Source organism: Leptonotus elevatus, chromosome 8, assembly GCF_054856555.1.
Source record: "Leptonotus elevatus isolate MCC_2025b chromosome 8, RoL_Lele_1.0, whole genome shotgun sequence".
In the NCBI taxonomy this organism is placed as follows: Eukaryota; Metazoa; Chordata; class Actinopteri; order Syngnathiformes; family Syngnathidae; genus Leptonotus; species Leptonotus elevatus.
The window spans coordinates 14,267,496-14,294,568 of record NC_141246.1 but is presented as its reverse complement, the minus strand read 5'-3'; the positions used below and the strand labels follow the sequence as shown (position 1 = coordinate 14,294,568).

At 39.3% G+C, this 27,073-nt stretch overlaps 2 protein-coding genes across 4 annotated transcripts; both read right to left on the bottom strand.

Annotated features, from left to right (window-relative positions):
• Window positions 1-176: 176 nt before the first annotated feature.
• On the bottom strand, window positions 177-16,000 carry mttp (microsomal triglyceride transfer protein). 3 transcript variants are annotated; one of them, XM_086082019.1, is made up of 20 exons: window positions 15,826-16,000; window positions 13,600-13,776; window positions 13,122-13,148; window positions 12,140-12,327; window positions 11,922-12,065; window positions 9,038-9,145; window positions 8,836-8,952; window positions 8,629-8,768; window positions 8,408-8,558; window positions 8,127-8,284; window positions 7,850-8,018; window positions 6,552-6,659; window positions 6,217-6,429; window positions 5,579-5,790; window positions 5,395-5,492; window positions 4,588-4,709; window positions 4,270-4,497; window positions 2,576-2,700; window positions 805-975; window positions 177-726 (listed from the first exon to the last, which is right to left on the bottom strand). In XM_086082019.1, the coding sequence occupies exons 5-20, from the start codon at window positions 11,982-11,984 to the stop codon at window positions 579-581; spliced, it is 2,331 nt and encodes a 776-aa protein (XP_085938145.1). In that variant the 5' UTR covers window positions 11,985-12,065; window positions 12,140-12,327; window positions 13,122-13,148; window positions 13,600-13,776; window positions 15,826-16,000; the 3' UTR covers window positions 177-578. The 3 variants fall into 3 exon arrangements, with proteins under 3 accessions (XP_085938145.1, XP_085938146.1, XP_085938144.1); XM_086082020.1 differs by lacking the exon at window positions 13,122-13,148; XM_086082018.1 differs by lacking the exons at window positions 13,600-13,776; window positions 15,826-16,000 and having other exon boundaries at window positions 13,122-13,386.
• A 139-nt stretch (window positions 16,001-16,139) lies between these two features.
• Window positions 16,140-27,000, bottom strand: LOC147169867 (tetraspanin-5). The gene is made up of 10 exons (XM_086082021.1): window positions 26,558-27,000; window positions 24,028-24,078; window positions 22,806-22,952; window positions 22,546-22,716; window positions 22,151-22,276; window positions 20,462-20,509; window positions 19,712-19,828; window positions 19,516-19,577; window positions 19,116-19,169; window positions 16,140-17,480 (listed from the first exon to the last, which is right to left on the bottom strand). The coding sequence occupies exons 1-9, from the start codon at window positions 26,639-26,641 to the stop codon at window positions 19,157-19,159; spliced, it is 819 nt and encodes a 272-aa protein (XP_085938147.1). The 5' UTR covers window positions 26,642-27,000; the 3' UTR covers window positions 16,140-17,480; window positions 19,116-19,156.
• Between the last annotated feature and the right edge of the window lie 73 nt (window positions 27,001-27,073).

Here is a 27,073-nt window from a genome sequence, read left to right as displayed (position 1 = left end):
TCGACCAGTGAGTATCTTATATTTAATGCCTTGCTTTAATGTACTACAAAAAAATGCATTTGTGGGCCAACTGAAGTGTGGATGTGCAAACAGTACTGTACACTAGGCAAGATTTTAATGAGTGTACTGATGATTTTTTCCCCAATTCTAAATATACCGTATGTCAACAGACAGAGTTTCCAGTGTATGTTTATTTTCATCCAATTATATTTAAAATAAAGTAATTTCCAATTACCTACTTATTAAAATAAGATTTTTGGTGGGATTGATGAAAAAAATTACGTGCAACCCCTTTTCACACTGCACTGTTATGTGCCCAAGATAAATATATTTTCAAATAAAGCCATAACAAGACAACACAAGAAATCCCAAACAAAATGTCAGATTACTTAAATACTCACAGGAATGTAAACATTGCATGTTGTTTAACAAAAAGCAACACACATTCACCACATTTGTCTCTTTGGGTGTTTCATGGCCTAATGTGTACTTGCTGAAATGCACCAAAACCTCACAGAGGGGAAATATAAAATGCCCCAAACATGAACGTTTCCTCCTGGGAGTTAGTGGTGTCTCCTCTATGAGCTGGAGTCAAAAACTTTCTTGCACATGTTTGAGTTTTCCTGGTGGAGCGGGAATTCCGAGCCGGGGATGAGCAGCTTTCTGCTCTTTTGCGACGTTACGCTTTTCCCTGCTGACAGGCTCTCGTGTTTCTTGATGTTCTCGCTGAAAAGTATGATCGAGACGTTAGATTTCTTTTTGGAGGGGAGGGAGTTGACTGATTTGGGGATTATTCTGTCGTACCTGACGGGAAAGGTGCTTTTGTCCATCTGCATGCACACCAGGAAAGGATACTCGGAGAACTGGACAGTCGTGATGAAGTCGAGGGAGGCCTCTGTTTCAAAGCTGACCTCCAATCCGGCGCTCATGAAGTCCATGTCGACTGTAACATTACCAGAGACCACTAACGCTCCCCTAGAAAAAGCACCGCAGAGGAAGGATTGGTGAAAAGTATGTCATCTGCATTCTACATTGATGCTTTATGACGTTGTGGGGCCCAGAAGAAAACATAACTCAAAATGCAGAGGTGGGCGCATCAATGAATTTTGAGCGTTCATCATTCGGCAATCGGCAATAGTCGGGACACACTTCGCGTCAATATTTCAAGCCGAACAGTCGATTTGTCATTCGTCGATTGCCCAGCAAAATGAGCGTCCGTCAATCGTCATTTGTCAATCCGTCAACAGAATGGGACGTCCGTCGTTGACAGATTGCCGATTACATTGACGGACGAAAACCCACTTTCGTCAATGCCAAATTCGTAAATTGTTTTAAGTTTCCCATCATCAACAAAATGATTGAAACTGGACTAAAACTGAGACTAAATTTTAAAATGGCTGATAAAATTAACAATAATTTGAATGATTGCGATTTTAATTGTGATTTTAATTGTGATCTACATAAAAATCCATATTTTTTGATACCAAAAATGCTGATAATGTAAATCACTGAGTTAAAGCCATGAGCAGTTTCCACTGTCTTGACTGCTCAGTAGTTCAGAATTGTCTCTCAGCTGAATCCTTTGTCTTGCTCGGCAGTGTTCCATTGCAACGGTGAGTGCTACATCGCCAAATTGCACAGCAGAATACCAGAACTGATCATGACGCGGTAGAAGCTACAAAAAGGCTGCCTGCGATATGCGTGCATGCCCCTTTTTTGTTTGCCTCTCCAACATGCATCGGACTCCATTGAAAAATCCACCTGTCTGTAACTTTGGCCATGGGGGCATGCCCTGGCAAAGATGCGTGTGTGTGGTTTGTTCTGTGTCTATAGATAGGCCGTCAGTCTATTATCAGGGTAAAAGAGGCACAGTTATGTTGATCCATTCACCTGCCTCTGCCATTCGCTTGCACACACAGGTCAAGTCCCCTTTTGCTGTGACCAGCTCTGTTCTTGAACACAAACGCAAACCTCCGCTTTTTGTAGGCATCCACTCCAACATAGTGCACAAAACAATTTGTTGACATTTGCAGGTCTCATAAATAACCCTCTACTTACACAACTATTACGTTCAAATATACAATGATTTTGGCACAGCACATTTGCAATTCAGTGGCACTACACACACCGCCAAATCCCACCAAAGACATCCGATAGCTGCGCCCGCTGTCGTGTATTACGTTCTAAAATAGCGAGCCAGACAGGACTGACGTCACGTTCCATGCGAACCCTCAAAGGCGAGATAGGTGCGAAGCACAATACTGGATGACTTCCAACATGTCAAGTGGAACAAGTGAATCAGACAACACTTATAGAGCCTTTAAAGTTCACATGACTCCAACATCAACACGCGTCTATTTGAGGCGCCGTGACATGGCTGGAACTTCTGAAACTACCATAAAGGTTATTTTTCCAAGAATTGCCACGGTGGTATCCAGAGGTGTTCCATGCAGTTGTTAACAAACATACCACAGATTATGCATGCGAGGTTGTGAACTATTCACCGTATGTTATCATCATGTAAAGGCATTGCTTTGACTTTGGACTCTTTGGTTGCACGGTTTCTGGACTTTACCTGTTATTTACGCTGGTTTTGGACTCTCTGTACCACAAACTGATCTCCATGCCACCAGAGATGTCGATGGCTAGTCCTCCTTGGAACTCTGCACTTGCCTTCAGACCTGACTGCAGCTGAATAACCTACAAGGGAAAAGGAAGATAATAAGCAAAAGGATGGCCATACTTTTCAAGACTTTTCTGAGCTTTTATAACTATTTTCTTGAAGATAATCTAGCAATTAAAAATGGAGTCCTATGTGCCCCAAATCTTAACACATCCATACCAGCTATTGGCTAATAACAACACATCCTCACCAGATGCTAATGCGTGCGCACCAGATTCCAATGCAGCCACACCAGATGCTAACGCAGAGGTGGGCATCGAGGGCCGAAGTCCAGCAGGCTTTGCATGTTGCCCTTCTCCAACACAGCTGATATATGATCAGCTTATCAGCAAGCTCTGCTTAAGCCTGATAACGACCCTGTTGATTGGAATCAGCTTGTGTTGGAAGTGAAAAACCTCCAAAACCTGCAGGACTCCGGCCCTCGAGGACCGAGATTGCCCCCCTTTGTACTAACATGTCCCGCACAGCTCCTAAGACGTGCACCAGATCTTTGCTAATGCGTGAGCATCAGATGCTAACACATCCTCACCAAATGCTCACACATGCGCACCAGATGCTAATGCACTGGTTCTCAGCCCCGGTCCTTGAGTACCCCTATCCAGCCTGTTTTCCATGTCTCCTCAGCCAGCACAGCTGAGGATCGTTATCAGGCTTTATGCAGAGCTTGCTGATTAGCTGATCGGATGAAACACCTGTGTTGGTCGTGGGAGACAGGCTAGATAGGGGTACTCGAGGACCATTGTGCTAATGCATGCGCACTAGATACCAAACCATACACACCAGATAATACAGCGGTTCCTTGCTACTTCGCGGTTTTACTTATCGCGGATTCACTATATCGCAGATTTGTATTTGGGTCCAAAGTTTATACATTACGGGGTTTATTTTGGGTTCTACCTCACGATTTCTCTTCTTTTTTTGGGGGGGGGATTATTGAACCCCCCCAAGATTTGTTTTTGGGTCCAAAATTCATACATTACAGGGTTTATCTAGGATTCTACCTCATTATTTTACGTGTTTTTAAGGCATTATTAAAGAGACAGTAACATGAAAAATCTACTTTTTGGAGATTTTAGTTATGTTAAAATGCCAATTCCTCACCAAAAACATAACCGAAGTGGTGTTTTCCTCCATTCGCCCCTTTCTATGAGAAATTCTAGGTCATTCTGCTCTCCAAGCACCAGCCCCTCCCAAACTGAGAAAACGAGCGGGTGAGCACTTTGTGACGTCATTAGGCGCGGACCCACTTTCTCTGAGACCTCCATGGGATAGTGACAAAAGTAGCCTTTATCAGTAAACATTCTGTCCAAATTAATTCAAAGTAATCAATTATCCTTCACATTTGCAATACAAGTGCAAAGTCAATTGGCCGTCTTAAAATCCCAGAAAGGTTTTGGCTGACACTTATGTAAACTACAAGTAAAACTGAATCAGCGAAAGGAATCTGTTGCAGATGTGTTAGGGGCTCCGTAGCCAAGCAATTGATCCACAATTTGAGAAACAAATGGCAGGTATCTTGGTCCATAGATTCATTCCAATGTTGATCTTATACCAATTAGCCCATGTGTATTACTGTAGTTGAATACCTCAGAATGATCAGTCAGCAGAATGAGACCCTTCACCACATTCATGGGTTCCCCAGACATGGAGAACATTTTGGACATGAGGTCGCTATAACCCTTGAAGAAGGTAACAGGTCTCAGCTGGACATCAAACAGCAGAGCCGACATCCCAGCGAACGACTCCAAGTCTCCCTCGCCCTCATCTGGTGTTGCGGCGATGAACGACTCCAAACCCTGCGCCTCAATCGCAACCTGGATCACAGCAGCAGAAGTAAACCGGTCAAACACTTTGACCACCAAATATGGCTTTTATTGTTTCGCTAAATTGATGACTATTTAAACCTGCAGTCCGTGCAGCATTGCTCCTTTACTAGCACCATAAATGTTCATGTTGCTTCTTCTCAGGATTCCAGAGCCGGAGTACAAAATTTCCAAACTGTATGTGGAGGTGACATCGACAGATTCTGTGGGAAGTGAATTACACCATTTCAGTACAAATTTTGCAGGATTGTATGAAATTTGTTTTGGGGGGGTCTTATTATAGTGCAAGGGTGTCAAACATACTGCAGTTTCTCACTAACATTAACTGTTGTTGCTAATTTTGTCCACTGTATGGTACATTGATGACCATTTAAATGACATTCAGAAATGTGGCTGATCTGATGCTATAATTTTTGACTCATTTTAAGATTATGTTGCAATCAATCCAGCCATCCATTTTCTAATTAAATATTTTTTAATTTATTATGTAATTGTTTTTATTTAAGAATTAATTATTAATTAAATAATCAATACATATTAATTGAGCAATTATTCACACAAAAAAAGGAAATGTTTTTTTTACCTGTCGTTATTTTTACATTATTAGACCATGCACATACTGGTCCGGCCCACTTTAGATCAAATTCGGGTTTAAGAGAGTATGAATATGAGTTTGACACCCGTTATAGATATTATTGGAGATTTTAAAGAAAATACTAATATATATGGACAAAGATATAGAAAAAATAGCTCGGCCAAGTCTCCCTTCAAAAATTTTTTTTAATTTCAATAGGACCAACCTGGTTAAATTAAGGTTAAAGAAAAAAAATCAATGTATAACCAATAGGAAATTGAAAAGACATGAATCCTTATAAATTAACTACTTACGTGCCATGAATCCCGAGTACGAAGATGATGACCCGAATTTTGAAAATCGGTCATAGTTGTGTGAAATCATATCCCGCATGACTTGCCTCAAAACTTTGCTGAAAGGAATTGTAATAGATTAGTTCCACTCGACTTTTCTGCTCTGAGCAACATCCGATCTTACTTGTGTTGTTCTACAACAGACCTGGCAGGCAAGTGGAAGCGGAGGATGTCCTGGACTTTCGACAACATGTACTTGTTCATCTCGTGTGGCAGGTGTCCGATGGACAACAGGAGATTCTTGATCTCCATGTACGAGGGCTTGCTACTGAGGATGACATCCGCGGCGGCAGCTCGCACGTTTTTCTCATAAATCCGTCGATTCTGGTGGTAAATTCTGTTCACTGTCTTTTTGACCTGAAATCACAGAGAAATATATGCAGCACCAACCTATCGTCGTTGCTATGTGACACTTATGTCCATTTTTGTCTTTTTTTTTGTCTTTTTTGGGATGAAACGTAAAAAACGTAAAAATTAAGAAAAAAATGTGTTTTTCACATAGCAGCGACGCTATACTCCATAGCGTCCTCTCAGTTGTGGTGCTTTTTTTCTTTTTTAATCGAGTCATGTGAACCATTTATTTTTAAGGGTAATGCTGTAAGATGAGACATTAATGTGTTTTGAGATCATAGTTTTTGGTATTGAAACATTTATATATGCAGTCCTAAATGTCAATTATTCATGATTTTGCCCCCATTTTTTGTGGATAGTGGGGGTTAACAATCTTTTAAAAATCTTCTATAATATTAGGCTGTTTTTTTTTGTTTTCTGCTGGTTATTTACCTCATCAGTCATGAGGGTGACGTCGTATCTCTGCAGGCTGGTGAGTGCGATGGTGCTGTACGCGCCAACTTCTGACTCTGTGTATTTGGTAAAGATGGGAATGGCCTCAGGTAGCAAAGAGTTTTTCAGAGCCAGGAGGAACATCTGGACCTCGGACTCTTCCTGTGTGCTGTCTGGCCCCTCCAGAATCATCTTCTTGACCTCAACGACTGCCTGAGAATTTGAAGATCATCATTTGGACAGGAGAACTAAACCGAGTCATAAACATAAACAGGCTCTAAATAGCCTAAATTTATACAACCACTGAAGTTTCTAAACTTTTCCTTGGAGCTCACCGGCAAGTCACATCCTCCTTTCTGACACAGTTTGTGGACCAGGGCTCCCATAATAATCACAACAGACTCCTTGATGTCTGCGCTGCCTATCTTTCCTTTAGAAATGTCCTACATGAAAACACAAGCATCAGCACAACATTTAAAGTGGAAGTCAACATTCAACATTTCTTGACAATAATGTTTATCCTGGGGTCCCTCACGGAAACTATAAATAAGTAGACACGTAGGGGTAGACACGGTCGCCCAGTAACCAGAAGGTTGACAATTCGATCCCTGCTCTACCAAAGTCATGTGTCGTGGTGTCCTTGGGCAAGGCCCTTCACACACATTGCCTCCAGTGCTAATCACACCGGTGTATGGAAGGTGCGAATGTTTGGTGGTGGTCGGAGGGGCCGTAGGCGCACACTGGCAGCCACGATAAGTTCTGTCAGACTGCCCCAGGGCAGCTGTGGCTACTTAAGTAGTTTACCGCCACCAGGGTATGAATGTGGAGTCCATGTATATGTATCCACTTTAAAGTGTCTTTAAGTGTGTAGAAAAGCGCTATATATATCTGATGCATTATTATTAACTCATTCACTGCCATTGATGGCCATAGACGTAAAAAAATCATGAGCTATTTCTATTAGTTAATTTTTTTTTCCACTTTTGTTAACAAGAGTGTGAAAACCTAGATTTTGTATTGTACATTTAGAACAGATATACAATTTGTGATTAATCGTGAGTTAACAAGTGAATTAATGCGATTAATTACAATTAAACATTTTAATCGCCTGACGCCCCTAATTTTTTATATTTTCTTTTTCTTTTTTTTTGCGTCAGGCGATTATTTTTTCAAATTGTAATTAATCACATGACTTCACTAGTTAACTCACGATTAATCACAAATTTTATATCTGTTCTAAATGTTAAAAAAGAAAAATGTTTTAGGTTTTCATACTCTTATTAACAAAAGTGGAAAAAGTGGAAAACTAATAGAAATAGTTCAAATGAATTTTTGACATCTATAGCCGTCAATGGCAGTGAATGAGTTAACTTCAGAAAACAAGTGGGCTGTGATTGGTTGTTGCCTTAGCCCCGAGCAACATTGATGTCATCTTCAGTCGACAGCAAGTGGCAAAATGGCCACCCCTAAGATGGATAAAAACGGCTGGATTTTGCTGCTCAACTCATATCCCATTAACACAATATCAACCAGAGTATCATATTTAGACTAGTGGGGCTGCACAGAACATATTATTGTCAAAAAATTAAAACAATTGGGTTGACTCTTTATTTATTTAGAAAGACACACTCACCAGCAGCATCTGGAGCATCCTCTCATCAGGATGTGAGGCAAATCCACAGGCATAAAGGAACCTCTCCTGCAGAACCATACCTTTGGCATCTGTGAAGTTGAGGAATTCAATCATGGCATCCAAAGATGCTGTCGTTTGGGAGGAAGTGACAGCATCCACCACTTGAGGACTAAAATTAGACGTTAACGAGAACAACTGAATGAATACTCAACTTCAAATATTCTGTTAAGTCACTAAGTGAGAGTGAGTGGGAAATAAAGGAGTTCCAGCTACTTACAGGGATGTCTTGCTGGCGCTCTTCAGCAATTTGAGGATATCGGGTTTGGTTGCCTTCCTGATGCTCTGGATGAGCGCCAGGAAGCTGCGAGGGGCCGTGGCCTTGGACAAGCTGCCTGGCTCTAGTTTGTTCTGTAGAACTTGCCAGTGTTCAAGGAGCTGAGAGGGACAAGACAAAGTGAGGTCACGAGAAAATTGAACTAAATAACAAAAAAAATATTAATATTATCTTTCAGTTGAACAATGGTAGCACAAGTGTTATACAAGAATAGAATCACTCACTGATGGACAAGTTTTGCACCGAGTTTTAATCTTCTCCGCTTTGATACCAACAGCTGCTATCTTGGCATCGATGGACTTGACAACCACGGCCGCATCTTTTCCAGCCGTCTCCAGGGGTCCAGCTTCTGTCCCCACCAGGGTGAAGCTTTGCCTGTGAAGCCGGAATGTACTTTAGTGCCTTCGCGACGATCCTGTATGGAATTTTCTGTTCAACACTTTACCTGGACACAACCTTAGCAGACGAAGACCGGTGGGCGTTGACATTCAGCAAGTGTTTTTCTTCAGCCACAGCCGAGCGGATGAAACCGTCTTCCAGTGTGAACACGGTGACGGAGCTAGATTTTCGGGTCACACCTAAAACCTGAGGTGGGGAAAGCATCAGTAGAATGAATCCCGGGGGGAGATGGTCGTTCAGTCCACTAACTGACCTGGCTGTGTGTGGTGAATCCAGTCTCTGCAGTTTGGCATGACTCCAGGAACTTTGTCCTTGTCACATGGTTGTTTTCTGCTTTGTATGCAACCGTGCACCTTCCAGACACATCATTCTGTTTCCACACAGTTATTCCCATTAATTCTTTAATTAATCAAATACATATCTAATCAAATGTTGTGTTTGATTAAAACTTTTACCTCAATAACCTTTCCTGTATTGACCTGCAGCTGAAGTAAACTGGACACCCCTCGTTTAAGGTTTTTGATGAGGGCTGGCTCGCCCCAGTAGGAATAAAACGCTTTAACCTGCAGCACAAATAGAAAGCAGAATTATTTGATTTAGAAGACTGAATGCAACGGTTTCCCATGCAGATGCGGCAACCGGGCGTTCGGCTGAAGCGTAAAGTGACAGCTGGACAGAGGCAAGGTTTTCTTGTTTCTTAATCATGTGCAGCAGTTAAGGTATGGTAGTAATTTAGCTTACAGTCCAAAACATAAATAAGTAGCCTACGCCCCAACTGGTTTGAGAGAAAACCTTGTTTCTTTTCAAAATCTACACTTTATAATCCCGCAAATGTAGGCCATTGAAATCCAAATGAGATTTGCCACTGTACACACACAACAAATTAATTTCATGTCTTGTAATGTTGCTAAGTACTCACCAAAACCAGCATTTAAAATGAAATACAATTAATACAAAATTGACTTTTCAACATTTTCCACTCATTTATATTGAGCATTGCATATCATAAAACATATTAATATGATATTTTTCCGGTTGGGCTCCATGTCCTGAACAAGCCAAGCAAATGACATCATCCTACAGTGTCCACTATAAGCATGTCATTCATTTGGCATCCGACCGCAGCATCAGATTGGACCACCAGAAATAGATCATCCACTGCTTGCGTCATGTGCTGTGAGTGTGTGTGTGTGTGTGTGTGTGTGTGTTCTTGGCCCTTTAAATTCCCATAAATAACCTCCACGGAGAGAAGGTGCTCAATCTATTTAATCTTAATTTTCCAATTTTTTTGATAAACCCAACACATTAAAGCTGTGGTGAAATTAAGTGTGCGGAATAAAGCAGTCACTTTGTTGAGTGCATCATCCTGCATGTCACGTTACGTTCAAGGTCCCATGCCACGTTGTTTTTAAAAATAGCCTTTGATACCCTTTTATCGGGTTCGCTACGTATTTGGGTAGGAAATGCTCAAGATGCCCTTTTCCAAGCTATTATAGTTGGTCAAAAACACTCTGCAATCTTCATGGGGCCAAATTTTCATGAATCATCTGATATTTACTATACAGAAATGAGCTTTGCGCTGATTGGCTCGCTGCTCCCCTTCAATTGAATATAGAAAACAGATTTCCTCTGATTGCTAAGTGGCAATATCTTTGCATCTGTGGCGGCCATGTTTGGAATTCACCAAGCGATGGGTGACATAGACGCCCTGAACGTCCTAGAAGTTTTAAAGAATGGACATATAGTATATTGCATTTCACTACAATTAACAAACCAGTCCAAAACAATCAAGGAAAAAGCAGGTTGTGACAGAAAAGTGATGTGGGCAAGAATGAAGGAGCGAATGAGGACATTTTAAGTGGTTGCCTTCACCCGCATTCACGTACTGCAACCGGCACATCGCTCGTGTGCATTTTGGTGACAGGCTATCACACATTTAACTACGGTATCTTATCTTTCAGTCAGTGTAACACATTTAAGATAACTACGCCACCTGACCTTTCCACTAGAAATGCGCAGTGCATAAAGTCCATTAAATATATTTTTACTGATACTGCCAACATCATCACACGCCCACGATGACAATAGGGTTATAAAGTTAAAGCGGAAGTCAACCCCCCCAAAAAATATTGGCAATAATACGCAACCCCACTAGTTTAAATACGGTATTTTGGTTAGTATTGCGTTAGTGGAGTGTTAGTTAAACAGCAAAATCCAGCAGTTTTTTTTATCAATATCACAATGTTTAAGGTTGACAGCCATTTTGCTACTTGCTGTTGAGTGAAAATGACATCACAGTTGCTCAGGTCTCAGGTAACAACCAATCAAAGCACAGCTTCAGAAAACAGGTGAGCTGTGATTGGTTCATGCCTGAGCCCTGAGTAACTGTGATGTCATCTTCAGTCGACAGCAAGTGGCAAAATGGCCGCCCCCTGAGATGGACCAAAATGGCTGGATTTTGCTGCATAACTCATATTCCACAAATGTAATATTAATCATAATGTCATGTTTAGACTAGTGAGGTCACATATAACATATCATTGTCAATAAATGTTTAAGGTTGACTTCCACTTTAAGAGATCGTGACAGTCATTAGTCTACAAATACGATGACATCCACCACACATATCCATAGAGCTCAGAATCTGTCTGCCTGTACCTCAATCAAATTACAGGGAATCCTCGAGTTACGGCGGAGTTACGTTCCTATGCTGGCGATGTAACCCGAATTTCGACTCAAGTCGGATTTCACAGTTAAAATCGATATTTACATGAAGATACTTTGTACAGTAATTTTAAAAAACATACTTGCGCGACCCGCAACTAATATTTCGTGTTTCATTCATTGTTGACAAACGGCAGAGCGGAGCCAATTCAAACTTAAACACAGAAATGCGAGGCGCCTGATGGCGAACCAACCTGCTCGATGGACGTCCGTTGCTGGAGGTAACAACAACACAACTTTAAATAACTTTAAAACGGCGTGATTACTGTAGGAAATTAATGAAAAAGAAGGTACTACAGATGAGGCACGGGCGCCGTAAAGTTGAAACCACGTAGGTCGCGTACAACGTAACTCGAGAACTCCCTGTAACCCAAATTGCGTTGCGCAATCTGTGCCAATACTTAGACATGGTTTCATCAGGTGTAAATATGAGTCTGCTTTCAGCCAGCAAATTGTCATGTGTGCCAGGCGCCTGCCAAAGGAAATGCCCAGCTTGGTGCTGGGAGACAAACCAAATTCCCAAACAAGTGCATCGAGGCTTGTGTGGGGACAAAAATCAGAATACGACAGTTTTTAAGCCCTATATGTTGATGTAATATTTTTGATTTTGAGTACCTTTCCATTTCTCAGGTGCACAAAGAAAGGCTTTGTCAGGGCTGTCTGTCTGATTTGGCCCATTAGCCTTTCAATGGTGGTTCCATGGAAGACATTCTTCTTTTCAGATCGATGAGACAATGGGTCAGCTCTCGCATTGGAGATCTGGCATACAGATATGGAATCAGATTAAAATTAAACTGCTCTGTTAACAATCATTTTTACACCAAGGAGACCACCTTGAGCTGGATCAACTGCTCGTCTTTGTTGCTTGGATCTCTCCACACTAGATTGACGTCCACATCACTGGAGATCTTGTAACCGGCACTGCCCTCCTTTGACCCCCGGGCCGTGTCCACCAGCACCTCGGTGGTGTAGCTGAATTTGTACAGCTGGTTGTTATTTAGCTGGGGTCCTGCGGCACCACCTGAAAAAACACAACCACCACAGCAAATGAACAATAAAATACAGCAGCTGTCAGTTAAATAGATTAGCACATTAACAAATGTCTATAGATTTAACTTTATTCCTGTACATTTACTATTCAGAGTAAGTTTGGATTGCAGACAAATGTGGATCTTGGGAGGGGAAGATCACATTTTTTGCTAGCTTTCAAGGCTTAGTGTAGTGTACTGTTAGTAAGATGTAAACTTTGGGAAAAGTCTTCAAGAAGTAATACTTCAGGATAAGACAAAAAAAAAACACAACAACGACAAATTTAGGCCCATTTTTCCCAACAATGCAACTTTGCTTTTACAAATTTAGTTTCATTTGTCATATCCCACAATGAAAGTCTTCTGCCAAAGTCTCTAGCTGATTCAATCAGTGGCCATATAACTAGGTGTGTTCACCCTGATAGAAGATAACATTTTCTCTTCTGTGCTATTAATGACGAGCTCTTTGTCAGATATGAGTCTGGTAAGGAGTGAGGATGGACTGACGTGTCAGTATATGATTTCATCACCACGCAGTGATTTCAACAAAACAAAGCTCCAGGTAATTGAAAGTCTCGCAAGACCAGCAAGGAGCATCCTATCAAGGTTTTGATGTCATTACAAAATTGAGACATGAATGCATTCATTTAAAGGAAGCATCTCCACTAACAATGAGAAGATATTACAGTGACATCAAATTAAGTGACATCATCATTTAAAAAAACAAAACAGAATTTAGCAAATAATAACGCACAAACAGAGCAGCCATACTAAGCAGAGTACTCACCACTGGCAGGCTTTGCGAGACAGGAGGCTGCACAAAGCAAGAACACAGCAACAGTTAACATTGTGTGTTCTCTCTGCAGCCAAATGAATGAAAACGACACACAAAAGTGTCCGTGTGTGCGGGAAGTGGCACTACAGGGCCAAAAAGAGGCAAAGAAAGTCAAAGCTTCTCCTATTATGTTTTATCGGAGGGGAGGGCAGACTCCAAACTCCACTCTCAAGTACTAAGTATACGAGATAACGAGCAAATCATTAACCTGATGAGCACAGATTTGACAGGAGCTCCTGCTATTGATTGGAGCAGCAAGGACCCCCTTTTCAAGAACCAGCGGCTGCCCGTTTGGATGTGATCATTTGCTCAATCAATGAAACGCTATTATCGGATTGAATAGTATCGTTAAAAATAAATGAAACAAAAAAAGCCAATTTGTTCATTTTACATTTTTTTAAAGGCCAAAAGTATGAATGAGTCCATTTACCAAGTCGATGTGGAGACACGTCCTCGTGTTAGTCGCCTTATTTTCTTCTCAGGGGAACAGTTGTGACTTTGTTGCTGCAGAGTGGTAGGAGGTCTTTGCCGAGTGAAAAGAGCCGCTGACTCAAATTACAGCTCTTTAGAAAGTTTTAGCTGGCCACCAGTTTCTGTGGCAAGCTTTCTAAAAAGTTGGGAAATTAGGAAAAGTGTCATGCGTTTGCATAACTGGTGTTGAAACAAGATACATAAACACAATATCACAGAGGTCATCGGTGTGTGTTAATGGGTGTATGGGGAACGAGGGCCCAATTACTCTTCATTACATAAATACAAACAGCTCACACGTTACTCTGAATTCCATCCATCCATTTTCGATAATTATTTGCTAGTTCAGGGTCACGCTGAACTGGACGGACATCTTTTCACAATTTCATTCACACTGTCAATTACAAACTGCCTGCATGGAAAGGAAATGCTACACTTGTGTTGATAACAGGTATTAAATATTACACTCACTTGGTGGTGACTCATTTTGACTGACTGACAAAAATATGTATCTAACGCATAATTTGACCCCCTTGACAATTTGCAAAGACTTTGGAGCTATATTTAATGGTTTAACATGCTGCATGTCTTTTTTGTTTCTTTTCCATCTTTAAGACTGAACATTGCCACAAAAAAAGTCGTGACTGAATCTTCCAAGTCTCCACACAACTAAATTTAACATAAATATGGATATTTTGTGTTTTAAAGAGACATTGTGTAGAAATTTCTATATTAATAAATTTTAAAAACCCACTATTTATTTCAACAGTATGGAAAAATATTTGTTTAATCACATCAACGTGCATTTAAAAATATATATATATAATCTTTAGTCCAGTGATCGCTAATTATATTATATGGGTCGTGCCTCACCTTACAGATGGCTTATGTTTTGTCGCCATTTTTCTGCTACGAATACCCAAAGGAGGCAAACTTAGCAAATGTAGTAATCGGTGGTAGGTTCGCTAAGTGTGGTCTCTTAGAGGCACCGTAGTGCACGTGCTTCAAAATGCATGAGTTTCAAATTTAGGCCATTGCATTCTATTAGTCCACCACTAGATGGCAACAATCTCTACATACAGTCACTTTAAAATATATTTGATCAATTGTCATTCGATATTTATTTATTTATTGACGTACACAGCTAGTTCTAATTATTTAACCAAAATGTCATGTCTTAATGCAGTAAAAACAATATTTATGCAATATGGTCATAAGCCAAAGCAGTATGTATACTTACTTTAAATACAGATTTTTTGTTTTAGTAGTACTGGTAATTTGACGATGGAAATACTGAAAATATAGAAGTACACAATACTTAAGTAAATGTACTGTATTAAAAAAAAAAGTCTGTCTTTTGATCAAATGAGAAGGTGTAATCCATTGCACGTTACCTGGTGCACATAATCTTCAGGAAATAATAAAATATGTCATGACCTATGACACACTACCTTTTGAACAATGAAATGTGAGGGTGAAATATATTTGAAAGACAAAAATAACCAGGCAGTAGTATTCTAGTTGTTTAACCAACATTTTACCTTACACCTTAAAAAAGATATATACAAATTGAAAAAAAGATATGCAAATATATAGGTTACATTAAAACTGCTTTTAAAAAAATCCTGAAAGTTATGTTCTGTCATATGACCAAAGGTCACGTGTCACGTCAGTGTTTTGCAGACAAAGCTGTTCTTATCAAATATGTATCTAAATGACAAATTATCTGTGTTGTAGAAGTGTTATTCATCTGTTCTCTGCAAAGTGCGTTGGTGCCACAGTAGGGAACGGAAATGTGGCTTTTTCATCACAAGATTGCAGTTTTAAGATTACCTGTATTTTATGGTGACACAAAAATGTGTTTACAATACGCTTTAAATTATTTAAAAAAAACTGAACTCAAAACTACAGTGCTAATGCAAAACATTAAGTCTCCCATCTTATCCGTCGAAAATGATGTGTATTAAATACTAGTATTTATTTTTACGTGTAAATATCTGTGTTCAACTGCTTAACAGCAAAGACATGCCATGTACAATATTGTGTATATTATAATGGTTCCTTAACCACAGGGCTCTTTGTTCGAAATAATGCTCGTTAGTTACATCATTGATTCTTTTGTCCTTGAACATTACAAAACAATGTTAGCTATGTTCGCCCATTAACCTTTCATATGGCGACCTACCTTGCAGTTGTTTCATCATTTACATGACATCAGGAAAACGTTATCAATGATTCCTCATGAATTGTGTTTGATTTTTTTCCCCCAAATTGCGGAGATTTGCTAATCTTGCTCTCGCAAGATGTATTCTCGCGGTATTTGTGAGTTCACAAACTCCAACTAGCAAGCTTCATTATGCCTACTAACTGTACTTTACTGAATGAGGCAGAGCACATTATTTGTAGTTGTTGGTGTAGTTTTAGCCACCAGGTGTCAGTATTGGGCTGACTCAAAGCCTTTATGCAGCTGTGATATGAAGAGGATGACAGCATACAAAATGTATACAAAGACCAACATTTATTCAGATATATTTACAACTTGCCACAACCCAGTTATTCACAAGAAAGAGGACAGAACAAAATTTAGCAAACAATATTTCAACTTAAAACCAAGAATATGCAGAACTTACATATTTGGCACTGAGTGGTAAGAAAGTGTAATCAATCAAAATTAACAATCATTGTAAGTTGTTGGTGATACAAAAACAACACAAAAAAGAGAATGTGACTGCAAAACCCTGAAAAGCAGCTTGCAGTATTTAAATAATGCTGGTGATGGTGCACGTGCCTTACTTTTAAATGCTATTGTGTAAGCCTTAAATTTTTTTCTCAAGTGCAAATACAACACACGCCATAAATATCCCAGTTTCCTGTGAAAAATTACCGGCTAACACGGTAAAACCAATGAACATCTTTTTTTCTTATCAGTTTAGACACATTTGATTGCAAACAATTAAACATTAAAATAAATATAGTATGGATGATGTCATTGGATGACAATAGAGAAGCAAAAGTTACTGCTGCTGCTTAAAAAAAAAAAAAGTAGTGGTCCCATGGAACTAAAACAAAGAATCAAAAAAGTAGCTGATCCGCCCAATAAGCGTCATTATTCCTCCATGAGGATTAAAGTGCTTAAAATTGACCTTTGATGATGAGACATTTTTATGCTTCTTCCAGATGATGTTTGTTAACGCATCGAAAGTAGTCGAACCTTCATTACTTGTATATGCCTTGATCTATCTACCTCAGGATTACTTAGGTACTGAACGTCACGGTCTGATAAGGTGATCCCATAAATAAATCTCAAGTTCATTCTTGGCAACTTCCAATTTCCATCCATAATTTCACAAAGTGCTAACCAGCCAAATGCACCATGAACTAGTCACTAATTTTACAAATGTTTTCTAATACTTAAATGTTCTACAGATAGGCGAGCCAATTTCCCACCAGTAGACAAAAGGCATGCAGTGCTTGCTCAGAATAGACTTAACTTTTGTACAAGAAGCATTAAAAACGACACCACTGTCAAGTTGTGTCCACTCTCAATACAAAGTACTATTTGTAACAATGCAACATGGCAGCCTCCTCTGCTGCTTCCCTTCCAGAACAATGTTGTTTGAAAGCTACTGTACTAAAAGTTCACCAACATAAGGGACGCCCACGGCATTGAACTGCTTGACGCAATGTAACTCACAATACATTTCAGAGGTTGTGCGTCATCCAGAAATAGGTCCACAAAATGACTCATGTACTATTTACACAAAAATGAGTCTCTTCATTTTAGACACCAAAGTTGATTAAAGTGTCTCCTTTCATTGCTGGTGTACAGCCTGAAGAGTCCTGGAAAAGAAATGCATTTTAAGATTGAGTTGAAAGGCACACAATTAGAGAAATACATATAAACTAGGGGTGTCAAAATGAGTGCGTTCATTTTGAGTTAATTTAAAGTTTCTTATGCCACTAATTTTTTTAACACGTGAATAATAACTACCATTGTTTTAAGCGACCTCTTCAGGTCAGAAGCTGCATCAAAGCCTTCTGTGTACGCTCTTGCATAAAACAAAAAACATGTTAACATGTTTTTGGGGGTGAAGGACAAAAAATAAATACAACTTTTTACACATTTTTGGATTTGAATGAGTTAATGACCGCCCCTTACTTGGAAAGCCGGTACTGGGGGAATACCAGTCAAAAAGCAGCAGACACGTCCACGTCAAAATTTAGCAGTAATAAAAGTAATAATAATGAATATATTTGTGGAGACTTGGGTCAAGTTGTATTTTTTACAATTTTGAAACTGTGCAGAAGTTACTTTCTTGTTAAAGATTAGATAGCTCTTAACTCATTTGCTCCCCAAAATTTATAAAAACTTTCTATTTTTAATATTGCCATGGTCCCAAAACTTATTTATACGTTTTTTATGTTTGTTTGTTTTTAATGCTAGAACATACCTGACCTGAAGAGGTCGCTTAAAGCAATGGTAATTATTACAAAAACAGCAGAGTATAAGAGAACAACCAGGGCCATGTTGCAACAAGCTTTTTTCCCCAGTGTTTTCACCAGGTTTGTGACTAATGATGAAACTTAGCTATATTCTAATGCTAACTGCTGCAAAACAGAAACAGATAGAAATATACTTTTTTTTCCTGATGAAAGAAGAGACTAATCTTTCTTTTTGTAGGTTCCATAATTTTATAGCAATAGAACGCAATATTCTGTGGGCCTTGGAAAAATCACTCAAAATCTAGTAAAACAGCCGCGAGCAAAGGGGGTTGCTTCAGTGAAAATGTCTGGGAGTGAATGAGTTAATATGAAAATAAAATTGCACTGAGCTGTCAACTGATCAACTTCTTACAAATGCAATTATGTCATCTAGTGGCAGAAAAATGACCTCAACACGGAGCAATATCACACTTGTTTTTTTACAGTACAGTACATCTTTTTAATTTTAACTCAATTTGATAAATTATTATGACATTATTGTATCAATGACTAAAATATTCAGCCAGAATTCTATTAGTTTAAAAAAAAATCCACTTTTATGTTAACGAGAATGAAAACTACATTTAGAACAGATATAAAACTTGCGATTTATCGTGAGTTAACTATTGAAGTAAAAAATGTAATCGCCTGACACCCCTAATATAAACATAAAAAGTGTTTGTTTGTTTTTTAATTACGTAAACATGACGCGATTGTCAGAGAAGAACTGGATTGCCCTGGCTACTGTAGCTACAGTACATTATAATACAAAGCAAATCAACTGGCAATCAATAAAAGAGTGTGGATGTTGCACTGCACCCTGCAGCACAGCAACACAGACTCTATATAGCCACAGGTGATAAATAATATTCAAATATTATTGGCGACAATCTTGCGACTTGAATTTCGAATTGCAGCTTAAAAAACTAGATGCAGAACCCCGCACACTACGCCACAATTCAGTCACATTCATCCATTTTGTGCAAGGCTTACCTGGTACATCCTTCTTGCCTCTGGAGATTTATATGGCAGCTTTAGGTAAACAAACTGCACAAAATGAAGCACATTTAGATGCATTGGAATACATATTCAGAAAAAAAGCACTTGTTTACTGCAGATACCACCCCCACCCCAAAAAAACAACAACAACAATACATACAGATATAAACAGTTACATTTTTAGTGTGACAGCAATTAGTGTCCCATTGCTTTTCCCCCCCTATTCTGAAATTACAAATTTATAAAATCCCATTTCCTGTAAGGCAGCACAAGTCTACTCCCCCAACTTCCCTTCCTTCCTTTATGACTGTATGCTCTTGTGTGTCACTGAACCATGAAAGACAAAGTGTCATGCCAAAGCAATAAAACACATTTAACAGTTAAATATACATACCAACTTTCTCTTACTGCTTCAATGTCGCTCACCAGATTCTGTGCTAGACAGATGCCAAAAATCTAAAAAATAATAATAATAATAATAATAAAATAAATAAAAAATAAATATATAGAGAAATAATAAGACACACACAAAAAACATTAATTGAAGTTAACTTATTACACTCCAAAAAATGTGCCTCATTGATTCTCACCTGTAATAATGCAATCCCAATAAATATGCCTGCCACCACTGTCAGGTTATCTTGAAGCCACTTCTCAAATTGTGGAACACAACCTTTAATGTAGATGAACGTCCTCTGCTCCGAGTCCTGAAAGGCCCAAAGAACCACGAGAAACACGCTGGTTTACTGTCTGTTTACATTTGCATTCAGGTCACGGTGTACATTGCGGTTTCACCCATGTACTCTTGGCATTGCTGTCGAAAGCTTTTCACAATGAAATCCTGTTGCACTATTGTCACTGGATTGTTTGCACCCCCCCCCCCCCACACACACACACACACCCACACACACACTGCATGCAGCATAATGTTTTCCTGAAGGAACTGGCTCAAATGTGCTCTGTACTGGATTTGTCTTCACATTTAAAGTCAAAGAAAACAAACTCTTTCCTTTGCTTTCCTTTCCTCACATGACGATCCTAGTGAGGGAGTGAGGCCAAAGCTAATGACGGGGGAGGGGTTTCAAATCCCACCGCATTGCTGCAGCATGAGTAATACCACATTGGTACTGATGGGGACACAGCTGCTAGATTTTGAGGAGTGAACAGAAATGTACTGAAAGGAGGATATTGTGTCCAGGGTGGAGAACCTAATGACCTCATGCATCAGTAGCACACCAAGTGAAACAACATTCACAAATCAGGGTTGTACTGCTTTCATGTCAACACCACTGAACTTTTGGATCTGAGGAATTTTAACTTTTTTTCGACGAGTTACTCACAGCTTTTGCTCGGATATCATATCCACATTGAGTGTTGATGACGTCCTCCTAAGAAGAAGAAGAAGAAGAAGAAGAAGAAGAAGAAGAAGAAGAAGAAGAAGAAGAAGAAGAAAGTTTAACAGCCAGCTTAAGAGTACAGTATTTCAGTTTCTGCTTGTAAAAAAAAACAGGCAGTGGTGAGTATTGCATTTTTACACAGCTTGAATATGTAAGATAACCTGGAAAGAAGGACATTAAGATGGAGAAAGAAATGCATCTCATCAATAAGTAAAAGCTGAAAAAAATCAAAACATATTCAAAGGGAAGTGAACCCCCCCCAAAAAATCTTTACAATATGTTGTATGTGCCCCACTAGCCTAAACACAGCGTTCTGATTAATACTGTGTTTGTGGAATATGAGTTATGCATAAAAAAAATCCACCTGTTTTTATCCATCTCGGGGTGGCAGCCATTTTGCCACGTGCTGTTGGCTGAAAATGCCATCACAGCATCTAAGGGCTCAGGTAACAACCAATCATGGCTCAGCTTCAGAAAACACGTGAAAACACTTTTTAAAATTGGTTCTTTTTATTCTTGTTCCAAATCGGACTTGGCCAATGAATGTTGAGTCATTTTATTTAACCTAAGAAGCGATATTGAACTTTGCCAGTTCTAAGGAGCACAGTAGCACCTAACCTGAAATTTTAGGGGCACAAGGAGAAAATTTAGGGGTGCACACTGTAAATTGACTTGTAATATTACTAATAAATAAGAAAGAAAATATATGCATATATTATATATATACTAAAAAATAAAACAATCAGCCAATTAACTGGTTGCAATGGTGCGAGTGGATGAAAATTTTACTTGCACCGTCTCAAATTTTAGGGACAAAATGCCGCCATTTCAGAGACCTGATTGTTAAAAAAATGTAACCTATAATGTTAAGTGAATCAATGTGTGCCAGGGTCAAATTGTCACATTATAAAAGTAATCAGTAACCTTATGGACCACGCTTTAACATTAGTAACTGTCATAAAGAGTAGTTAACCATATGTATAATAAAATGAAATACAACAAAAAATGGGAGTAAATTACTGTACTCATCCTCGTATAATCCCAGACACAGACAGAAAATGAAGGTGTTTGGAGAGGAATACTGTCAACTGGTGCCATTGTATAGGTACTGTTGGAATTAACAAGTGTGCTGTAGTGTATGCTGTCAGAAGGCCTACATCTTGTGCGTTGTAGTTGTTTCATCAGTACGTGCCATTTAAATAATGGAATACTCAACATGGTTGGTTGTGGGGAGGAAAAAGATACATACATAAAATACTCATAACATAAAAGGACTCCTCAGCAACACGTAAGAAACTGACTCGAAAATTCCATTCTGTGCTGAGCCAGCAGGGAGTGAAATGACTAAAAGTAGAGAGGCCTGGATGTCCTGTTGGACGCCAGCCTGAATAGTTGACAACGACGGCCAGCTTCTGGAGAACACAGATAACCAAACTATCTGTAACGGGGAGGAGCTCTTCACTTTACCCCTGAAGTACAGTACAAGTCAGCAGTGTAAATATTTCTGCATGCCAGACCTTGACCTCCGCAAGACTGTAAGACTTCCAGCCCCTTAATTTACAAGATTGTTTTCAACTGAATGGACAGGAACTGTGTGGGGAAAAAGCAAAACACCGAGCGGGGTAAACATACCGCTGGGTCTTTGGTGCAGCAGGAAAAGGGCACCCCACATTTCTCGCGACTCGGGTTAGTATCAGTGCAGTTGAAGTAGATGTTCAAATTCCAGTCGTCGGCTCCAAAAGCGCCGCAACACTCCCACTGTAACAAGGTCAAATGGGCAACATAACTTTCAGAGATATTTGGATTAAGTCACACAGTCCTGATAAACACAACGATAAATCTAGCATATTTGTCGGATTTGAAGTCACTTTTTTTTCCCCCATAAGTTTTGCTCAACAGATGATTTACAGTATGTTTGTTTTTCTTCCTCATGATGCATTTTTTTGGGCTGGTACGACTTGCTTTACTCCGGAATGACGTATAATTTAAAAAAAAAAGTGGTAATTGGATTTAAAACAAATGCTCACATATTCTTGAGTGAAGTCGATCAGGTTCTGCAGATCAATGTCATCCCTGTAGGCCCGAATGTTGTTGTTGATGAAAAAGTTCAGCTGGTCCTTGATCCAGTCTTTGAAGACGAAGGCCAGGACTCCTGCCGTCAACTCCAGGAAGAAGATGATACCCAGGAACACCGAGAACTGAACACACGCAATCACAGTCAGCCAATATTGTAAAACGACAAGCAACACTATTAGCTGTCCACAATTTGCTTGACCAAGACGCCTACAAATTTGAGAAGGAAGGAGTTTTCTCGCAGTGCTCCAATGCACCCGGCGAATCCCAGAATGAACATCACTCCACCAACCACCAGGAAGAGCCACACGGGATCAAAGCCCCCCAGGTCTGTGATAGATGAGATGTTGGATAGAACACCCTGGTGTGGGAGTAAAAGCAAGTGAGAGGACATTTTAGAACCAAAAATTACACAAGGAAAGAGAGAGAAGCAAAATGAGCATTAAGTAATTTGCCATTTGAGCTAGTTGTCAACACACTAATCAATATTTACTACAAGCAGGACTCTGATCGGGCTCAACTGTCAACCTTCAACATTTCTTGACAATAATATGTTATATGTGACCTCACTAGTCTAAACATGACATTCTGGTTAATATTACATTATTGGAGTATTAATTATGCAGCAAAATCCAACCGTTTAAAAAAAAAAATCATTTTCAGGGGGCAGCCATTTCGCCACTTGCTGTCAACTTAAGGGCTCAGGCAACAACCAATCACAGCTCACCACTTTTCTGAAGCTGAGCTGTAATTGGTTGATACCTGAGACCTAAGCAACTGTGATGTCATTTTCACTCGACAGCAAGTGGCAAATTGATCGCCTTCTGATTCTGATAAAAACTGATGGATTTTGCTGCTTAATTTATATTCCACTAATGCAATATTAACCCAAATACCGTATTTAGACTAGCGGGGCTACACTGAATTAAACTGTACTGTAAATAAATCTATGCTTCCATTATCTCAAATGCTTAAATCATTAAGGCCCAACTGACAAAGATTTTTTTGTCATGTTGATACTGATTCTGATATCTGACAGAAAAAAAATGTAAACAGAGAATACAGTCAATAAAATAACTTACAACAATACAAGATAGGAATTACAGGTATAATTTTCTCATTTGACTGTTTCGCAATAATTTGTCCTTTAGAGTATTTGTTTAACTTATTTTTATTTATTTTAAAAGCGCTAATAACGGACAATTAAATCATACATATGATTTATTTAATCCCATTTACTATAATGTTTTTTCTCATTGGATTTTTGAAATTCCAACACCAGTAAGACAAAGGGAGTCAAAGTTCAATAGTTCAAACACTTTTTTTCCTGGTCCAATAAATGCTGGTCGTTAGGTGGCTGCAATCCACAACTAAGAAATGTGACTGAATCTGTGTATGTGAATAATAAAAAAAACTATTAATCCATGGAAACAAACCTTCTCGCTCCATGCCCACAATCCGATGCCAAGGAACGCCACTCCAAGGAACTGGATGGGAAGAGAGATAAGAACAAGGTGATTCTTCTTCTGTGATGGAGACTGGGGAACAAACGCCATGCACGCAAAAAAAATCTAATCAAATTTCAGTCTGCAGCATCAGCAAGAGAGACTCCCACATTTGAAAACATCTTAAACAGCTCGAATAAATCATGAATGACTGAATGAAGGGTAGTTCCAGCTCAAACTACCACTTAACATCTTGAAAGCTCAAAAAGACATTCCAGGAGGTGCAACTGGTGGGCCAACAGAGATGAAAATAGATTGTGGTAATAAATTCCTTAAACTTCAGAAATTATGTAATTTATGTAACACAGTTTAATGGAATCCCTTTCCTCTATTCTTGCTGAATGCCATTTTATACAGCATTTGACAATTTCATTTTACAATGTTATTTAATTAGGTCTTATTTATCTAAAATATTATTAAAATCAGTTTGATATCTTTACAAGACATAATCAGCAAAGCTGGTAGCCAAAATGATGAATAGGATCATAGCTAAAAAAAAACAAAAAAAAATAAAATAAAAAATCTGTTGAATCTGTGAATTTGATCATTCGAAGCTTTGTGTTAACAAGCACATATGTCGTCAGTGTAACTACATTGTAAAAAAATTAGAACAAACCACTATGCATCGCTAACAGACCATCAAAAGCAAAACAGGAAGTAAACGGGACGAGAGCAGGTTTGGAATGGGAAAATTACATAATTCTCTTCTGAATCACTGCTCTCGTCTGTAGTGAATATAAAATATGTATTATGACAAATAATTATGAAATGCCATCTGGTGGGGGTAGGATGCAAGTCAGCTGGCATGAAGACAAAAATGCCTTTGCACAGGTTTGCATTGAACATTCTCAGAATGTTCACTTACTACAATTGTCAATATAGGCCTATTGCCAAGTTAGCCACGTGTGGACCAAATTACCAACTGTGTGGCTAAATTGCATGAGAGGCCTATATGCCAAGGAAGATGGGTCTGGTTACATTAAAAAGGGTTGCGTTCAAGCTTCTAGCCCTGTTCTTCGTTCCAACTTTGTTATGGTGGGCCTCTTCGGAACTTTCCTTTCTTATCCAAGAAAGATGACCCGGAAGTATTTGAAGGTTGTTCAAATTCTAAAAATCCTTTAAAAAATGTGCCTTGCTGTAGCCTTTAAGCCACCTTAAACATATCTAACTTCTGACCAACCTTTACGAAAATAAAGGAGATCCGTTATCAACAATCCTCTCCACCAACTTTCAAATGGATAATAGACATGAAAGCTTACTGCGAGTACGTTTTGTTGTGAAGAGCAAAGATATGAGCCGCCTGTTTGTCTCCTCGTCTCGTCATTTACACATCTCCACACTATATTGTGCCATATTGTACTTTTCCAACGATAGTGATCAGCCGATTTCTGTAAAAAAGCATGTGATTGGCATACGTCCATCAATGCGTTTCATTGCCGATCACAAAAAAAACGATTGTCTGCTTGGCAACCTGCAGCCAGCTAGAGACCAGCCTGTGTCAAGTGTTACATATCCTCCCCTTTTTCTTTTACACTGCATTTTTAGAGACCAAACCAGTAACTAAATCGCAATGTACATTTCCTGCACTGTCCATTTGAAATAATGTCATTTAGCAAATAAATGGATGGATCGTTATGATTTACGTCAATGCCACAAAAACACATGTAAATGGATCGTCCGATCACGCGTCTAAATCTGATTTTCTCCGATATACATAAAAGATAAAAGATGGATATCGGATCAGGTCAGCCCTTCTTTCGTCTACAAAACCATCACATAATCACAAAGGAAATAAAGCGTAACTTTTAACTTCATACAACTATTTACAGGGTTGGCGCTATGGGGTGCTATAGCTCCATCAGAAATTTGTGTAGCTCCAGTTGAGCCCCTCCGGCATTTTATTTGTTATTCTAATCTTATAGTTATAAGTGATATCTCTTATTGTTTTTTTTTTGTTTTTGTTTTTTACACTAAACCTTGACAGGGCGGCTAGGGCAGAGTCTAAAAATGGGCAGTGTTTAAAAATCTTTTTAATTTGACTTTTTTGTTTTGTTTTGTTATAGTAACAAGAGCTAATAAGCGGTTAAGAAAATTGATGAATGGAACAAGAGCTAAAGTCCTGGAGCCTGCCTGGCAGCTAGGACAATAAATGAGAACAAGGGAGACCCTCGCAGGCTCGCACGAAACTACCCTTACCTTACAAGAGTGTTGGTGGATGCATGTAAACAGGAGCGGTGGCCGTCTAGCTATCGCAGCAGTGTACTAAAACAAAAGCCATCCAATGCCTGATGGAGGCAGCAAGTGCACCCAAGCAGCAAGCTTTGTTGCAGCGATGAAATCATCGAGAAGCGGCTCGTAAACGACTCTCACATCATGAATGCTTCCACTAATGGCAGACTGCACATGTCACGTAAGACTGTTGTTACATTACAGGCCTAAAGACAGCAAGCGGAGCACTTACCCAGAATATGATGTTGAATCCGAATATAAAATATTTGATGCAGCAGCTCACTTCATGAGCCTTGAAATGCTTTCCAGACATCATTTTGGATGCTTTGTTCCTTCAAACGCCGCCCTCGCTGCCTAGAAATCACATCGATGGTCCTTAAGCAAAAAAAAAAAAAATAGTCGCTTGAGGAAACACCCGTTTTATTTTTGCTTTAACGTCGACAAATACAGCTGTTCCAGCGTCTAATTCCAAACATCATTCCGTTATGGCGATGACAAAACGCGGGGAGAGAAGTATTAACTCGTCAATCTCTTGACAATGACAATTGCCACTTCACTACAAAAAATATGAGTCCCAAAAGGTTGGCGGTGAGATAATTCCACAGAATTCAAGCAGATTAAAATAGCTGGTTTTCTATTTGAGCCACAGTCTTGACATGGCTGTTTGATTGACGCGCGTGCAAACAAATGAGGCCCCGCAATGTTCACAGGGGGCGGGACTTCCGAAGACCTGCTGTCAATATTGTTT

What these genes read in the sequence shown, in the direction of transcription:
- mttp (XM_086082018.1), bottom strand. Translation starts at nt 13,182, where the DNA reads ATGTTAACTGTTGCTGTGTTCTTGCTTTGTGCAGCCTCCTGTCTCGCA. An exon ending in GGATGCTCCAGATGCTGCTG is followed by an intron (nt 6,660 to 7,849) that starts GTGAGTGTGTCT and finishes GTTTTCATGTAG; the next exon opens with GACATTTCTAAAGGAAAGAT. An exon ending in CGCTTCCACTTGCCTGCCAG is followed by an intron (nt 5,493 to 5,578) that starts GTCTGTTGTAGA and finishes AATTCCTTTCAG; the next exon opens with CAAAGTTTTGAGGCAAGTCA.
- LOC147169867 (XM_086082021.1), bottom strand. Translation starts at nt 26,641, where the DNA reads ATGATGTCTGGAAAGCATTTCAAGGCTCATGAAGTGAGCTGCTGCATC. An exon ending in GATTCAACATCATATTCTGG is followed by an intron (nt 24,079 to 26,557) that starts GTAAGTGCTCCG and finishes CTTCCCATCCAG; the next exon opens with TTCCTTGGAGTGGCGTTCCT. An exon ending in ACTCCTTCCTTCTCAAATTT is followed by an intron (nt 22,717 to 22,805) that starts GTAGGCGTCTTG and finishes GCGTGTGTTCAG; the next exon opens with TTCTCGGTGTTCCTGGGTAT.